The 19,191-nt window shown below is 35.0% G+C and overlaps 1 protein-coding gene across 1 annotated transcript in view; it reads right to left on the reverse strand.

Moving 5' to 3' along the window:
* The window catches only part of SLCO4C1 (solute carrier organic anion transporter family member 4C1), a 64,918-nt gene that overhangs the window by 6,329 nt on the left and 39,398 nt on the right, over positions 1 to 19,191 (reverse strand). Inside the window, exons 6-11 of the mRNA XM_012459482.2 lie at positions 18,845 to 18,951; positions 16,634 to 16,778; positions 15,821 to 16,016; positions 9,224 to 9,377; positions 6,858 to 7,048; positions 113 to 177 (exon numbers count right to left, since the gene is read on the reverse strand). Coding sequence (XP_012314905.2) covers positions 113 to 177; positions 6,858 to 7,048; positions 9,224 to 9,377; positions 15,821 to 16,016; positions 16,634 to 16,778; positions 18,845 to 18,951 — 858 coding nt within the window. The remainder of the gene's footprint in view (positions 1 to 112; positions 178 to 6,857; positions 7,049 to 9,223; positions 9,378 to 15,820; positions 16,017 to 16,633; positions 16,779 to 18,844; positions 18,952 to 19,191) is intronic.

The raw sequence follows: 19,191 nt of genomic DNA on the forward strand, positions 1-19,191 counted from the left end.
TCTTCCACCACGTTTTAATTTTTTTTTGCCACATGCCATAAATTTAAAAATCGATAACACTAATGAACCAAAATAGCCAACAGTTACCAATGAATAAAGAAAAATGGCATACCCAATAATCGAAGGAGTGTAAATTGTATTCCCAAGGCTAGGGACCGCTGACTGTGATTAACACACCTGGAAATATTAAATACATATGAGACCAAAAAAAGGTGGTATAGTATATTCAGTCTTTGAGCAAGTTCACATTTATAACTGTTTAGCATTTCTATATTAAAGTAAACATTGTAAACACAGGATAATTTATTTGTAAGAGCTTATAAATGGTTTACTCTTCCTGGAATTATAAAAGAAGAAAAATGTTATCTGACCTAAAATATTGCAAATAACACTAAAGAGTCACTAGTCTTTATTAATTTCAATAAAGGTAAAGGAGAAAGGGCATTCATTAATAAGACATATTTTCCATAAAAGCACTCAATAAATTATGTATAGAAGGAGTGTACCTCAATATAATAAAGTCCAAATATAACAAATCCACAGCTAACATCATACTCAATGGTGAATACCTGAAAGCCTTTCCTCTAAGATCAAGAATGGGACAAGAATGCCCACTCTCACAATTCTATTCAGCGTAGTACTAGAAGTCCTATCCAGAGCAAGTAGGCAAGAAAAATAAAAGGTACCCAAATTGGAAAGTTAAAAAGTAAGATTGTCTCTTTGCAAATGACATGATTATATATGTAGAAAACCCTAAAGATCCTGCTCAAAAAAACACTACAACTAGCAGATGAGTTTAGCAAAGTTTCAGTACACAAAATCATAATACAAAAGTCAACTGCATTTCTGCATATCAACAATGAACAAAAGAAATCAAGTAAACAATAACATTTACAATAACATTGAAAAATAAAATTCTTAGGAATAAAGTTAACCAAAGAGGTAAAGTACTTGTACATTGAAAGCCATAAAACATTGATGAAACAAATTCAAGAAGCCACAAATAAGTGGAAAGATATCTCATTAATGAATTGGAGGAATAAATATTTTAAAATATCCTACATCAAGTGATCTATAGATTCAGTGTAATTTCCATCAAAATTCCAATGACATCTTTCATAGAAATAGAAAAAAGAATCCTAAACTTCAAATGGAATGATAGAAGATCCAGGATAGCTAAAACAGCCAGAGGATGGAACAAAATGCAAAATGAGGGAATAAAAACCTCCAAATTAATAACTATCTGCACAGAAAAAAAACACACACTTTAATAAGAACCAAGTCAGGTGAGCGTTTACAGTACTTGGTTTGAACTTTATATCCCTGAAAGAGGCACTTTCTTGGACACCATCCCTCCTCAACCTGGGCAGTGGCAGTGTGGTACAGAGAGAATCTCTGAGGGTGGGGAGGGAGAACATAGCAATTGTGAGACAATAAAATTGGTGCTGTCCTATTAGAGCAGAAAGGAAAACCAGACCAACTCACCTGACACCTGCCCAGAGAGGGAGCATTTAAACCAGCCCTAGCCAGAGGGTAATCCTCTATGCAGCAGTCCAAACTTGACTGCTTAAGAAACAACTTCACCACAGGACTACAGCACTGTGTCTCCAAGTTAACTTGAAAAGCAGACTAGGCCATAGGACTTGCAACTCTTGGGCAAGTCTTAGTGAATTAGGCTTAAAGACAGTGGACTGGAGGCACACCTGACATACTGAGACACCCGCTGGGGCAGATAAGGGAGTCCTGGTATCACCCCTTCACTAATCCCAGTCTGCACAGCTCCAGGTTCCAAAAGAAACCTCTTCCTGCCACTTGAGGAGAAGAGAGGGAAGAGTGAGGAGGATTTTGTCTTGCATCTAGCATACCAACTCAGCTACAGGAGGACAGAGCACCAGTCAGAGTTGTAAGGCCCTTTCATTTCAGGCCTTAGGTCCCAGACAACATTTCTAGACACACTTTGGGCCAGAAGGGAGCTCACTCCCTTAAAGGAAAGACACCAGTCCTGACAATATTCATCACCTGTTAAGTGAAGAGGCCTTGTGATTAGAATAACCAGCACCCATACCCAGGTACTACATTGAGAGCCTTGGTTGAGACTTGCTGGCTTCAGATAAGACTCAGCAAATTACCAGTTGTGGTGGCTACAGGGCAAAATTCATTCTGCTTCAGAAAAGCAGAGGGAAAAGTAAAGGGGACTTTGTCTTGCACTTTAGGTACCAGCACTGCCACAGTGGAGTAGAGCACCAAGTCGGCCCTTGGGGTCCCCAGTTCCAGAAATTGACTCTTTGACAGAATTTCTGGACCTGTCCTGGGCCAGTGAAGAGCCCACTGCCCTGAAAGGTGAGTCCCAGGCCGGGCAGCACTCACGACAAACTGACTTAAAGAGGCAGTGGGCCTTAAGGGAACATTGGTGGTAATCTGGCAGTACTCCTCATGGCCTGGCTTGGCGGTGTCTATGGGGTGAGGCTTCTCTGTCTTTGCAGAGGCGAAGGAAAGAAGAGTGGGAAGGACTACGTTGCGTGGTTTCCATGACAGCTTAGCCACAATACAATACAAGAGTCTAAGGTTTTTGCCTCTAGTCTCTGACTTCTGGGTGGCACTTCTAGATCCACCAGTACCTGTGGAACCGCCCCACCCTGAAGGGAAGGACACAGGCTTGGCTGGCATTCCCACTTGCTGATTGTAGAGCCCCAGGCACTTAAGCAAACAGGGCCAGTAACCAAGGAGTGGTTACAGAAGGCCTTAGGAATGACCCAACACTGTGCTGGTTTCAGGTATGATCCAGTGCAATCATAGTGGTGGTGGCAGTAGAGGTGTTTGTGTCGCTCCACCCTCAGCTTTAGGTGGCTCAGAACAGAGTGAGACACTCTGCAAAAACCACAGCATTACTGGCCTTGGGGTGCCCCCGAAAGCAGACACAACTAAAATCAGAACACCCAAGTCCTTCCAAATATGTGGAAAGTCATCCGAAGAAGGAGGTTACAAATAAACCCAAACAATGAAGACTACAATAAATACTTAATTCTTAAATACCTAGATGATGGAGAACATCCACTATTATCAACACCATCTAAAAAACCATGAACTCACCAAATGAGCTCATGGCACCTGAGACCAATCTGAGAAACAGAGAGATATGTGACCTTTCAGACAGAGAATTTAAAATAGCTGTGCTGAGAAAATTCAAAGAAATTCAAAATATGCTGAGAAGCAATTCAGAATTCTATCAGATATATTTTACAAAAAGACTGAAAAAATATTGGCCGGGCATGGTGGCTCATGTCTGTAATTCCAGCACTTTGGGAGGCCGAGGCACGTGTATCCCTTGAGGTCAGGAGTTTCAGACTCAGCCTGGCCAACATGGCAAAACCCCATCTCTACTAAAAATAAAAAAATTAGCTGGGCACGGTAGCATATGCCTGTCATCCCAGCTACTTGGGAGGCTTAGGCAGGAGAATTGCTTGAACTTGGGAGGCAGAAGTTGCAGTGAATCAAGATCACAGCTACTGCTCTCCAGTCTAGGCAATAGACTGACAGAGACTCCATCTCAAAGAAAAAAAAGAAGAAAAAGTCAAGCTGAAATTCTGGAGCTGAAAAATGCAATTGGCATATTGAATAATGCATCAGAGTCCTTTAATAGCAGAACTGATAAAGCAGAATGAAGAATTAGTGAGATTGAAAACAAGCTTTTTGAAAATATACAGTCATAGGAGACAAAAGAAAAAAGAATAAAAAACAATGAAGCATGCCTATAGCATCTAGAAAATAGCCTAGAAAGGAAAAATCTAAGAATTATTGGTCATAAAGAGGAGGTGGAGAAAAAGAGGAGTTAGAAAGTCTATTCAAAAGGATAATAACAGAGAACTTCCCAAACCTAGAGAAAGATACCAGTATCCAAGAACAAGAAGGTTATAGAACACTAAGCAGATTTAACCCAAAGAAGACCTCAAGCCACTTAAAAATCAAACTTTCAAACATCAAGGATAAAGAAAGGATCATAAAAGTAGCAAGAGAAAAGAAACAAATAACATCCATTGAAGCCTCAATACATCTGGCAGCAGATTTTTCAGTGGAAACCTTACAGGCCAGGAGAGAGCAGCATGACATATTTAAAGTGCTGAAGGAACGAAACTCTTACCTTAGAGTAGTATATCTAGTTAAAATATCCTTCAAACATGAAGAAGAAATAAAGACTTTCCCAGATACAGATTTCATCAGTGCCAGGCCTGTCCTATAAGAAATGCTAAAGGGTGTACCTCAGTCACAAAAAGAGCATTAACGAGCAGTAAGTAATCACCTGAAGGTCCAAAACTCACTGGTAATGATAAGTACAAAGAAAATCACAGAGTATTATAACACTGTAACTATGGTGTGTAAACCACCCTTATCCTCAGTAGAAAGACTCAATGATGAACCAATAAAAAAAAATAACTACAACAACTTTTCAAGACAAAGTCAGTACAATAAGATATAAACAGAAACAGAAAAAAAAGATAAAAAGCCAGGAGAAAAAGTTAAGATGTAGAGTTTTTATTAGTTTTCTTTTCACTTGTTTGTTTATGCAAACAGTGTTAAGTTGTTATCAGGTTAAAATAAGACTTATAAGATAGTATTTGCAAACTTCATGAACCTCAAACCAAAAAAAAACATGCAATGAATACACAAAAAATGAGATAAAAGCAAGAAACTAAATCAGATCACCAGAGAAAATCACCTTCACTAGAGGAAGGTAGGAAGAAAAGAAAAAAGAAAGAAGACCACAAAACGACCAGAAAACAAATAATACAATGGCAGGAGTAAGTTTTTACTTATCAATAACATTGAATGCAAAAGGACTAAACTCTCCAATCAGAAAACACAGCCTGGCTGAATGGATGAAAAAACAAGACCCATTGGCCTGCTGCCAACAAGAAAGACACTTCACCTATAAAGGCACACATAGACTGAATATAAAGAAATGGAAAAACATAGTCTATGCCAACGGAAATCAAAAGAGAACAGGAGTCATCACTATACCTAGAAAAAATAGATTTTAAGACAAAAGCTTTAAGAGACGAAGGTCACTATATAATGATAAAAGGGTGAATTCAGCAAGAGGATATAACCATTTTAAATATATATGTAGCCAACACTGGAGCATCCAGATATACAAGCAAATATCGGTAGAGCTAAAGAGAAAGGTCCTGATACAATAATAGCTTGAGACTTCAACACCGCATGCTTTGCATTGGACAGATCTTCAAGACAGAAAATCAAGAAAGAAACATCATACTTAATCTGTACTAGAGACAATATGGATATAATGAATATTTACAGGACATTGCATCCAAAAGCTACAGAATACACATTCTTTTCCTCAGCACATGGATAATTCTCAAAGATTGGCCATATGTTAGGTTACACAACAAGTCTTAAAACATTCAAATAAATGGAAATAATATCAACCATCTTCCCTGACCACAATAAAATAAAACAAGAAATTAATAACAAAAGGATTTTGGAAACCATACAAATACATGGAAATTAAACAGTATACTCCCGAATGACTAGTGGGTCAATGAAGAAATTAAGAAGGAAATTGAAAAATTTATTGAAACAAATGATAATGAAAACACAACACGCCAAAAATCTCAGGGATATAGCAAAAAAGTACTAATAGGGAAGTTTATAGCTATACCTCAAAAAAGAAAAAAACTTCAAATAAACAATCTAATGATGCATCTTAAAGAACTGGAAAAACAAAAGGAAACCAAATCAAATTTAGTAGAAGAAAAGAAATAATGATCAGAGCAGAAATAAATGAAATAATGAAGAAAACAATACAAAAGATCAATGAAACTAAAAGTTGGTTTTTTGAAAAATTAAACAAAATTGACAAACTTTTAGCCTGACTAAGAAAAAAAGGGGAAGATTCAAATAAATAAAATCAGAAATAAAAAAAGAGACATTACAAGTGATGCTGTAGAAATTCAAAGGATCATTGGTGGCTACTATGAGCAACAATATGCCAATAAATTGGAAAATCTAGAAGAAATGGACAAATTCCTAGATACATACAACCTACCAAGATGCAATCAGGAAAAATCCAAAATCGGAACAGACCAATAACAGGTAGCAAGATTGAAGGTGTAATAAAATGTCTCCCAGTAAAGAAAAGCCCAGGACCCAATGGCTTCACTGCAGAATAGCCAAAGCTTTCCTAAGCAAAACAAAAAAAAAACTGTACATGTACCCCTGAACTTAAATTAAATAAACAACAAAAAAAGAAAAGATAGTGGGTAAATATTAAGGAACAAAAAAAGAAAAAAAGCTAGAATTCATTAGAAAAGATATACAAAGACTGGTGACTCCATGGAAGGACAGGTATGAAATGTGTTTGTATACTGGGATAGAAGAAGGAAAAGCAACTGGAAACATAAAACACAGGTGAACAACCAGGTGACAACCTGTTTCTTATTGATTAGCACTGCTTAAAGATTTAATGTCACAGTACCTAATGCATAAGGTAGAATGCATGCCATTCTGATTCTGGCATATTGGAATGCATTTTATTTCTGTGATACTCAAAAGAACATTATCTCCAGCTCACAACTGAAGTTTCATGAAAGAAGCAGAAAAAAATACCAAGCACAAGCCAGGTAGGCAATGTGAAGACACTTTCAAGTGCGTATCATTTAAATCTCTACATCTGGGGTTCTACAGAGGAGCTTATCCAATGCTACAGAACTAATGATCTTGTAAGGACTAGATTGGTATTGAACTAATTATCAATATAAACCCCAAATGAGCCCAGAGTCCATTTTCTTTCCATCAACATATTGCCTTAGTGAATGAAACTTTCTCAACCTACTACTTACCTTAGGATAGATACAGTTATAGGAGTTCCAGCCATAAATGTAAACATAATTACAATAAAGAAAATGCAAAGAAATATGGGCAGGTTCGCACAATGAGTTTCACATTTTCCAGCTTTAGCTTCAGAACCAAAACTTTCTGCAGTGGATGTTATTTCTGTTTTCCTTTCAATACAGGAACAGTTGTAATATACCTAAAAATATAGACAAATAATGAAAGTGATTATTCAGAAAATAAATTATTGTAAATTAGGTATTCTCTAGACATGGCGAACACACTCATACTGACTTAAACATACAACAAATGGCACTGAGAGAATACTTAACCCATAAGAAATTAAGCAAGTAGAAACAAACCATATTTATGAAGTAGAAACATCTGTATTTGACTATTGTGGCCATTACTTCAGCTTGTAACCTGCTATAGTAATTACTGACTTACAAAACAATTGAATGGGAATATAAGTTACATGATCTTGCACATTCCAGACTTCTTTCAACAGTAATTATTTCTTAAACCCATTTTTACATCTCAACTGAATCCTTCCATAGCCTTTATCCTTACTATAAATCTTTTTCAGACATTAAGTCCTCAATGAAATCAGAGCAGAGCCAGAGAAATCATAGAGAAGCAGTACTTTTATTGTGGCAAAGGTTAGAAACTTACTATTATTATTTTTTGGTGCTAAAGCCATTCCAAGACAACTGGTACTGATTCAGGAAAACCATATATGCAGATGACACCTCCAAAATTGACTATTACATATTTAGCAATCAGATATATCAAATAATGAGGTAATTAAGCCTTTACAAATTTTAAAGAGAGCAACTGAGAAGAGCATTTTCTATCTTAATGAAACTTTACAAGTCTTGCCTGCAATATAGCAGTTAGTTAAGGTCCGTTTTTGTAGTTTGCATCACTGGTGTGAAATACAAGATTAAAACAGTATTGCTGTGAACAAATGTATATGGATGCTTATTTAAAGTATTATAAATGTTTATTGCCTATCTGAAATATTTCATGAGAAAAACATATTGTGAATCAATGATTATTCCATGGACTGATTGGACATAAAACAGTCAGGACAAATAGAAAAGTTACAAGTCAAAATCATTTGCTCTTCCTAAAAAATTCTAGAAGACAACATGCTGTGTAAGACAGTAATTACCTTAGCATTTGGTGAAAAATATAAATATTAAATTAATCATATCAAAATCACCAAAACTATTTTAAGTACACTATGGGTATTAGATTTCCTGTGTTATTTCCTTGTGTAGGATGATATTTGTGTCTATACATATTATGTGAATAAAATCCTTCTAATAACTCCTTGTCATAATCTACTTCTAATTCAAGCTAGCCATAGCATTTATTGGTCATATATAAAGAAAAAAATTCAAATATTCAAAATTGTCACGTAACTCTTACACATCTTATTCATTGTTTTCATTTACACCACAGTATATACTTCCTGCAGATTCTTTTAAAGTTATAACATTATCTACCAATGCATAATATACTGTGCACTACTCATAATCTGAATACTATTCATTTATAAGGCTCTTAAATTTAGCTAAGATGAAATATTAGATTGTAAGATATAGTACAATCAAATTGTATTGAGTTCTTTTAAACTATTTAACTACACTAAAAAAGAAATAACATCTGGGCACATTGATTAGTATTCAGATCCAGAAGTAGACATGAATTTGTATTTGAAAATAAATTGATTTGAGTATTTTTAAATGTATTCATGATACATCAAATAAAACAAATACTGTTTCTACTGTAAAAACTGTACCTAGCAAAAATGGGAAAAGACTCTTGCCTTCAAGGATCTTAAAGTATAGTTAAAGAAAAATAAAATTGACCCTTGAACAACACAGGTTTGAACTGCACCAGTTCACTTACATGTGGACTTTTGTCAGCCAAACATGGATCGAAAATATGGTATTCACTAGATGCAAAACCCACATATAATGAGGCACTGGCTTAAAACGGGTTCTTCAAGGCCATTGGTGGGACTGAAGTATGGCATATTTGGGTATGTGCAGGGGTTCTGGAACCCATCCCCCATGTATTCTGAGGCATGACCATAAAACAATACGAAAAGATAAAAGATATTTCACAACTGCAACAAAGTGATGTTACTAAAATATTTGTAACTTCCAAATTGACTTTTCAACAATTACTGCAAGAAGCATGAAGAAAAAACAGTCTATTTCAGCTGGAGACATCATGAGCTGCTTCATGGAAGCAGTGGAGCAGGAAGGCAAGAACAGGCATTACATAACCCCATTAGAGAAGTCAAGATAGAGATCCAGAAACACATTGCCTCATTAAGGGAAAAGCAGGAGATATAAGTTACCTTTGGTTTCCTATGTGAAACTGAGTCTGAACAACCTGCAAAGCAGGGAGAAAAATATTGGACTCCATCTTCTCCGCAGACAGGATAGTAGTATGATCGCAAACAGTTGCAATTGGTATTACAGGAAGCTACCAAGTTGCCCAATTCTCCAGTCCTGTAAATAAGAAATGAAAAAAGGGTAAATGAGCTATGTCATAACTTTTAACAGTTTAGAAGCACTGTCATATCTTACCATTCAGTCATTTATTCACTCACTCAACACATAATTACTAAACAAATAAAGCAAATAAAAAGTCTTCCTTTGCACATAAAGCTTAACTTCTTGTCAGAGAAAAGCAGTAAAAACAATAGTCATATAGTATAGTATCTGTCAGTAATCAAAAATATAAGACAGAATAAGTGAAGAAAACAGAGATTCTCATCTGGTGCCAGATAATTCTCTTGTGGGATTGGTTCTGTGGACTGTAAAATGTTTAACGGCATCCCTGACATTCACCAGATGCCAGTAGCACTCTCCTTCATTACAGCAACCAAAATGTCTCCACACAATGCCAAATAGCTCCAGGATGCAGACAGTGTTTAAACTGGGAAGGATGAACAAAATCATGCTGTTGATTATAATCATCTCATCAACTGAGGTCCAAGGAGATTAACTTACTTTTCTTTCCCTATCAAATAAAATTTTCTAGGTCCCCAGGCCCAGTATCATTTCAAACTGCCTCTTACAGAAAACACCTTCTCTAATATAAAGGGTTACACTAATCAAAAATGCATCCCTAGTAACTCATTTGTTTATTTATACACTCAAACAACAAATATTGAGCAACTGCTAGGCCCTATGCTAGGTAACAGGAATACAAAGCTGAATAAGACAGTTTCTATCCTCAAGGATTTCACAGTGTAGAAGTAGAGATGGACATAGAAAATTATTCACTAATATGCCAAGGGTGGTTACAGATATCTGCAAAGTGCCTTTTAGAAGTACAAAGGAAGGACACCTAACACAAGCTAAAGTTTAAAGAAGAGGGGCTGGAGGAGGAGCTACTGCCTGAGATGTGATTTAAAGAATGAGTAAAAGGCTAGGCACAGTGGCTCATGCCTGTAATCCCAGCATTTTGGGATGCCAAAGCGGGCGGATCACTCGAGGTCAGGAATTCGAGACCAGCCTGGTCAACATGGTGAAACCTCGTCTTTACTAAAAATACAAAAATTAGCTGGGTGTGGTGGCAGGCACCTGTAGTCTCAGGTACTTGGGAGTTTGAGACAGAAGAATCTCTTGTACCCACGAGGCAGAGGTTTCAGTGAGCCAAAATCACACCACTGCACTCCAGCCTGGGCAACAGTGTGAGACTCCATCTCAAAAAAAAATGAAAAATAAAGAATGAGTAAGAGTTAGCCAGTCAAATGGGAAAAGGGAAACACACTTCAGAAAAAGCTGATACAAAGGCATAGAGTATAGAAACAGCATCCTCTGTGCAGAAATGTGAATGATATCTGAGGCCAAGTGACAGGAAATGTAGCTGGAGAGGAGATAAGGACCAGTTTAATTGAGAGCAACATAGGCCTGACAAAAGACAATCATTAAGGTGTTTTTACACTGGAAAGTGACACTGTCAAAAGTTTGCTTTAAAGAAATAATTCTAGGAGTTGTACAGAGTATGAATTTGAAGAAAGGGGACCAGTCACCATACCCCCAGACAGTAGGTGATGACAATATAAAGGAGAACTAAAACAGAACCTAGGAAGCAGATTTTAAAAAGTTTTAGACATAGAATCAGTAAGATTTGGTGATGGATTGATTGAAGACTACTCTTCCTGTTAAGAATGGAAGAGGTACTCAAGAGGCTGAGGCAGAAAGATCACTTGAGCCTAGGAGTTTGAGGCTGCAGTGAGTTATTGTGCCACTGCTCCTCAAAAAAAAAAACAGAAAAATAGAAGAGTCAAGGATGACTGCTAGCATCTAACTTGGTGTTTAGGTACAGGAGAACAAGTTTTGGAGAAGAGATGATGAGTATGGTATTGTACATATTAAAATTAAGAGTCTCTCAAATTTAGTAAAGAAATCTTGCATGGAGCTAGATTTCTTAATAACCTTTTGGACATAGATGTAGCTGAAACCATAAGCATTTATAAGATCAGCCATATAGTGTGTGGAATGAGAAGAGTACTGAGGTCTTGGGAGTCCACTTATTTAATAAACATATAATGAACACCAGTTATGTGCTAGTCTACTCAAAGTGGTAGAATTATATTTAAAAGAAAGAAGGAGCTACAGCTAGAACAAGAAATGACAGATGGAAGGAGAGAGAGATAAATAGATGGAAGGAAGAGAATGATGGAAGGAAGAAAAAAGGGAGAGAAGGAGAGAAGAAGAGAGGAAGAGAGGCAGGAAGGAAGAGAGAAGGAAGGGAAAGAGGGCGGGGAAAGGAAGGGGGAAAAGGAAGGGAAGGGAAAGAGAAAAAGAAAGGAAAAGGGAAGGAGGGAGGGAGAGAAGGAAACTCCTGTACCATGATGCTTTCTTGTATCAGGGATCAAACACAGAAATGACTAAATCAGTAGGGCGTCTGAAGAAAAAGTGATCAAAATAGTCTGCCTGCAGTCTCATCTTATTCAAATCTATTCCACAGGACGCTGCCAGATTTATCTTTATCAAGTGTGATGATTCTACTCACAAAAGCAATCACTAGAGTGTCTGCTCACAGAGCTCATAACATAGATGCAGAAATAAGATAAGTAGAGGAAAACCATCCCTGCAACTCTAGAAATAGCCTTTACACAATAATTTTTAAAGTTCCCAGTGTATAATTCTCATACTATTGATAAATAATTACTGAGATCATAGTTTAAGACAGCATGATGCAAATTATAGTAGAAACAAAGAAATATAGCTTATATTCCCTAATATCAAGGGTTGGTCACATTAGTCTACGTATTTTACAAAGGTTTACTTCATGAGGTAAGTAGAAAACTATTAGTAGAGAAATAGCAGATGCTTGTGAAGATTATTAAATTTTCTTAGTGTATCCATATTATTTAAAAAATATTTATAATATATTTTAAAAGGTTTAATAGCTTTTTTAATATAATAAAATAAAAGTATGTGTATAAACATTTATGGTTTTCACAAGTAGTATTCAAACATTAATTTCTTATTTAAATACAAAGTATTATTCTATAATTATACCTCCATAACAAGCTAAAATTTCCCTAAAACCATTGCAAAATATTAATATGCCTCTTTAAGATATTATTTCATATAATCAATGAAATTCTAGCTAAAGGCCAGATACAGAAAAAAATACTGTATGTATATACTATGGTATTTCTATATTCTATGAGGTTTAATTATTAAGTAAAACAAAAGTCATTATTACCACCACTGATCACCAAAACAAGACTCAACGTTCCTATAGATTGTCAAGGCAACAAAAACACAGTGCGAAACAGTGGGAAAATAAACAGTCTTCATGCAATGGAATTTAGTATTGTGCCCAATTAAAGGTTTAATAATAAATTAAAGTATTATTGAAAAATATCCTGACCATTATCCCAAGCGAATTAACACAGGCACAGAAAACCAAATACCACATGCCCTCACTTAAAAATCACTGAGTACTCATGGAATAAAACTGGCAACAATGGAAAGAACACTCTAAGAAGCTCAAGGAATACCTTTTTAGGGCGTGAGAGACAGAAGAGTTTCTGAGGATATAGAGTTATCTCGTTTTATTTCGCTTTGCAAATACCGTGTTTTTTTTTTACAAATTGAAGGTTAGTGGCAACCTAGTGATAGTGATAGTATTCAGCAAGTCTATCAGTGCCATTTTTCCCAGAGTATATGATCATTTTATGTCTACTTCACATTTTGATAACCTTGCAAAATTTCAGTTTTTCACTATCATTTCTGTTACGGTGATAGGTGGTTTTTGATGTTACTATTAAAATTGTTTTGGGACACCATGAACCATGCTCCTTTAAGATGTAAAACTTAATCAGTGAATGCTGTGTGTGTTCTGACTGCTCATTATTGTCTTACTTTAAGAAGTTGCCACAGCTACCCCAACCTTTGGCAACCATCACCCTGGTCAGTCAGCAGCCATCAACACTGGGACAAGACCTTCCACCAGCAAAAAAATTACAACTGGCTGGAAGCTCAGATGATTGTCAGCATGTTTCAGCAATAAATAATTTTTAATTAATGTATGTACATTATACATTGCTTTTTTAGACATAAGGTTTTGCATAGGCAATATAGTATAGTATAGGATAAACATAACCTTTATATGCACTGGAAAACCAAAAGACCCATTTGAGTTGCTTATTGTAATATATGCTTTATTTTGGTGGTCTGGAACCAAACCCACAATATCCTCAACCTATGTCTGGACTTTTTTTTATACATGTTTCTTAGATTAGACTAGTTTGACTGACCTTTTTGTAATATATACATTTTTATATTTAGGGTACAGAAGCTAAAACTAAGAATTTGGGCCATGAGAAAAAATGATCTGACAATGTCATACCTATTTAGTGACATTAAATTCTGTCCCTATTTCTATCTATATATACACACACACATACATAAGTATGAGTAAATATTTATGAGTAAATATGAGTAAAACCACATACATTTACTGATATTTATGTGTGTGTATGTGTATTAACTTTCAGTTCTTGTCATCAATAAGAAATGTGTACTTGTATGAAACACTGTGTCCCAGATCTTAATATATTTTAATGGCCAAACCCTACATGAACCTCAGAATTACCCTATCACATGTGCCTTCCTTTCTGATTACACTAAGGACAGCACACCTGGCAGTAACTCTTATTTATTTAAGGTAGACAATGTACTTTTTTACTCAAGGTGATAAACCATGTGCTACACTAACCAGAACTTCCTTTTTTGTTTTTTTTCTAAAAGGATCATACAGAAAAAGTTTCCTGGGATAGGTCTGGATGAAGTTTAAAGGACTGAAAGTCAGGTCTACACAATTTAGCCTCTACCTACCTTTCAACATTCCAAAATATATTTCTACTATTTCTAGACACATAGTTTAAGTTCCATTCAAACTGGTCCCTGAATCTAGCCTTCCTATTTTATAGCATTTAAAACCTTGTTTTAGCATATTCCCTTTCCCTTTCTCTCTTCTCAAATCTTATTTCTCAAAACTCTGTATCCTTGAAGTATTTTTAAACCCCATTTCACTATTATGCTCTGAAGCCCTTCCAGATTCTAATCAAATAAAATCGAAAAGCTCACCTTCTTTTCAATTCCATAGCACTTTGTATATTTCCCATTACCAAGTTAACTATTCATTCTTTCTTTCTTTTGCAATTTCTCCTTTAGAACAGGGATTTTTGCTATAAAGTTCTGCCAAAGGAAGTATTCAACAAATGTTGAATAAATGTAATGGAGCTTGGCCAGGTGTGGTGGCTCATGCCTGTAATCCCAGCACTTTGGGTGTCCAAAGTGGGTGGATCACTTGAGTTCAGTAGTTTGAGATCATCCTGGCCAACATGGAAAAACCCCATCTCTACTAAAAGTACAAAAATTAGCCAGTCATGGTGGTGTGCACCTGTAGCCCCAGCTGCTCCAGAGGCTGAGACAGGAGAATCATTTGAATCCAGAAGGTGGAGGTTGCAGTGAGCCAAGATCATGCCACTGCACTCCAGCCTGAGTGACAGAGCAAGACTCTGTCTCAAAAAAAAAAAAAAAGAAAAGAAAAGAAAAGAAATGTAATGGAGCTTAACCAAACACTGCTTTATCATGCTCAGCATTAATGTAAAAGAATCACAGATATGTTAGTAGTAACTAAAAATCATGATCATCACTACTGGCAAATGAACAAAGTAGATTATATTTATATCATCTGAATGTCATATTATACAAAATTATGGAGTCTTGACCTAGTGTATCACCTTACCTAACAGCCTCAAACACATGTAATGAAACAATGAAAGCAGCACTATGAGGTATAAAATGCACTGCTGTGCAACACCCTCTTGCCTGACCACCTACTATGGTTTAAAATGTCAAAGCAAAACAAAGAAATATAAATGATCAAATCAATTATAGCTAGAAACGTGTACAGGTGAGAACAAGTTATTTATTTATCTACAACAAGCATAACCTTCTAAGTAGATACAATAACAATTAGTATTAGCTAGGACTAGCTTTATTCTAATTTCTCTTCTTGCCTATTTGCAACCAACTTAATAAGAGAATTTTTATCATAGGGAGTTATTTCAGTTTTTTAAAATTTAAACCAATAAAAACATATAAAGTAAAATTCTTCCTAGGATATGAATCCCTTAGAAGCAAAAATCCCACTGTGTTAATCTTTGTATCCCTCAGCAAGTATAGTACCCAGTATATGAAAGTTGCTTCTTAAATGCCCTTTGTATAAATATTCCCAACTTTTAATAATACATCAATTATCTAAACTAAAAACAAAACTACATGTTCTCACATAGGAAAAAAAGCCTTCCAATTTTTTAAAACTCCAGTTTCTCACCATTAAAGAAAACATATGCTTAGAAATGCTTAGTCTATTATTCTGGTATTATTATCAAAAAGCACTGAAATGTATTTACCCATTATATGATTCGGATACACCTGCAAATGGCTCATTTTCACACTTGGCATAAATAAATACAAAACTCAGCATAAGCGCAACTCCAGATGTGAACAATGCAAACTTCATTGTGTTTTTACATGTCATTTTGAATTTTGAAACAAGGACACCACCTAAAATTTGACCGAGAGCAGCTCCAGGAATTAAAACAGCCCCTAATAAGAAAAAAGAATGTAGACTGTGAGAAAACATAAACTCACCCATACTGACATTGGAAAACATCAAAAACAAGTGCCAATATGGTTTTAACACATAAAAGTATTCCCCTGATATAGAAATACGTGTACAAATGACTTAACAGGTCCATCAATAGGGAATTAATCAAATTAATGTATTGAACATTAAGATTAATACACATTCTCTTTAGTCATTTTAGCCTTTGTCTTTCTCTAGTTCATACAATAGATTGCCAAATGTCAGAAAATCAGAAATTTTTACCAAAATTAATTTTTTTTTTCTCAGACAGGGTCTCATTCTGTCACCCAGGCTAGAGTACAATGGCACAAGCTCAACTCACTGCATTCTCCCACTTCCCAGGTTCAAGTTATTCTCCCACTTCAGCCTTCCGAGAAGCTGGGACTATAGGCATGTGCCACTATGCTCAGCCAATTTTTATGTTTTTTGGCAGAGACAGGATTTCACCATGATTGCCAGGCTGGTTTTAGTTTAAATTTCAATGAGGGGCTATCCCAAATTATACATTATCCTAATAAACATTTAATATGGTAAAGTAAAAATTTTAGATTAAGTTCAAATAAAGAAAATGTTTTACCTCCAAGAGTAGCTGCAAAGCTGGATGTCAATCCAAATTGATTTTCTATAAATTTAGGTAAAAATGTAGCAAATCCAGTAGAAATTAAGGCTTCTGAAGAAGTTGATAGAACTAAACACATAAAGACACCATTCTTCATCAAATTCTAAAGAAAAAGATATAGTTCCTCAAATGAATAGCTATGATTATACTGCAAAGTACAGAGTCAGAAGGTTAGCATGGCAAATTTTTAATAAATGTAATACAATCATCTATAAAATTTCATCATTTCCTCTAGAACAAAAATATAACAATGGATAATTAATAGATTTACATATACATGATGAGAAAATTTATATGTGGAATACATAGAAAATTGATAGATGATTCCTCAATATGGCGGTTATGCTTTTATTGCATTCAAAGGATCAGGGAAAGAAGGTAAAGGCCTTCTTGGAAAAGTTCCCTTCCCCAGTCTTACTGTAAATCTTCACACTATAAATCTACCACCTATTTGGTGTTTTATTGTGTTTTGAATTCCTATGTCCAGTAAACAAAGAATTTGAGACTATGAGCACAGATGAGAATGGTCTCTAAGCATCAAATTCATAGTATTGTTCCATGATTAGACTTAGCAATTAAGAACCTTAGAAACACAGTTAAGCAACTTTAAATAGATGTCTATACGGCTAGACCTCTCAGAATCTTATTTATTGACAAAGGAAAGTTTGGAGGTTAACTATGTGAATGTATTTAACCAGAAAATGAAAACCAAATTATAGTTCTCAAATATCAAATGCCAAAAATTTTTTCATAAAACCAAGCAAAACACACACACACACACACACACACACACGGGTCACAAAGCAAGATGAGAGCATTAGAAGTCAGAGCCACATAACCTAAGACTGACAAAAGGAGGGAAAAGTACCTGAAAATATGCAATAATTTAAAATACTTAAAATAATATTTTAAAAAATTGTCTTTAGATTGAAAATAATGGATTCTCGAGAAGAATTAATGAAAAAAGACATATACTTCAACATAATGAAATAAATTTCCTGTAATCAAAGATAAATGAAAAAACTTACCAACATACAGATGAAAAGAATGTCAGAATCACACTAACATGAAACTTCTCAAATACAACACAATTAAGTAGAAAAAAGCAAACAATATCCATAGACAACTGGGATTAAAGAGGAATGATCCAAAGGTATTCACCTAGTCAAATATATTATTCAGACATTCAAGGATATGTAGGCAGTATCTTATCTAAGGAAAACTACCAACAAAATCTTGAATTCATAGAGATTGAAATCAGAATAGAAATCTCTAAGCAGGAGGACATAAGGATTAAAAAAAAGTAATGGTCAGTAATGACTCTCAATAGTAATGCTAGTTAAAGTTTATAAGATAAATTAAATAGGAATGATGAAATATAACAGAACTACTATAGGAGAAAATAACAGTAGTTGCAATTAAAGCACAAACAATATCAGCCAAACACAAGAATTCTCATGTATGGTGGGGAGAGTTGAAAGATGGGCTAAGTGGAGAAGTAAAAACATTTTAAGGTTTTTATTTGACAAGAAGCCAAAAACAATGAAAAGCAAACAATTTCACCTTTTGAAAAAGAAAAATTATAAAGTCCCTTATGAATAAAATTTTTATAACACTAAATAGAAAGAATACTCTTCTGCTGAGTGCAACTGAATGAACCATAACACTTTTGTTCTTTAGCATCAAATTCAAAACAAGTTACCATTAACTACCTCTTTCACAAAATAAAAATATTGGTTCGGAATTCTCAAATATATTTACAATTCAGTGATAATTGACAAATCAATTTCATAAGGAAAATGTCATGGAATAATGGGCTATTAGTATTAACAAGGAATCAGTGAATATTGATACTGCCAATAAAACAACTCATGCTCTTTCAACCATTCTACCCTGGAATAGTTTTCATTTACTCAAAAGACAATACAACTGAATCCAAAGAGTTGTTTATAAGAGCTCAAACTATTGTAAATAAGCAAACAAAACTGTATTATGAAAAGATGGTGTGTGTGTGTGTTTATGTGGGTGTTTATATGTATGTATACATGTGTGGTTATATGTGTATATATAATACATACACACATCTACACATATGTACATGTGATTGTGTGTGTGTATGTGTGTGTGTATAAGACTGAGAGAGAGAGACAGAGAAGAGTTTTATTTTACCTTTAGAGCAGCTGGAAAATCTTTAATACTTTTTCCAAATTTCTCATCTGTATTACTATTACTCTGATGAGCCTGGGAAGTTTTCCCAGCTTGAATCTCTGCTGTACCTAAAAAGAAAAAAACAATAGTAAATGAACTTACTCTATCACTTTATTCCTTATGTAAAAAGTGCTTACCTTTTAATTGACATAGACTTCCACTAGTATATAAATGCTATAAGAGGCCAGTTCTTCTCTGTCAATAAAATTCTTCAAATATCTATGTCTGTAATCAGGATACCCCAAGAACTGTATCCATTACCACTTGTTAAGGAAGTTCCAACCGGTCTAAACATTAAAATGAGACAA

Source organism: Aotus nancymaae, unplaced genomic scaffold (genome assembly GCF_030222135.1).
Source record: "Aotus nancymaae isolate 86718 unplaced genomic scaffold, 86718_ANA_hifiasm-v0.15.2.pri h1tg000014l, whole genome shotgun sequence".
In the NCBI taxonomy this organism is placed as follows: domain Eukaryota; kingdom Metazoa; phylum Chordata; class Mammalia; order Primates; family Aotidae; genus Aotus; species Aotus nancymaae.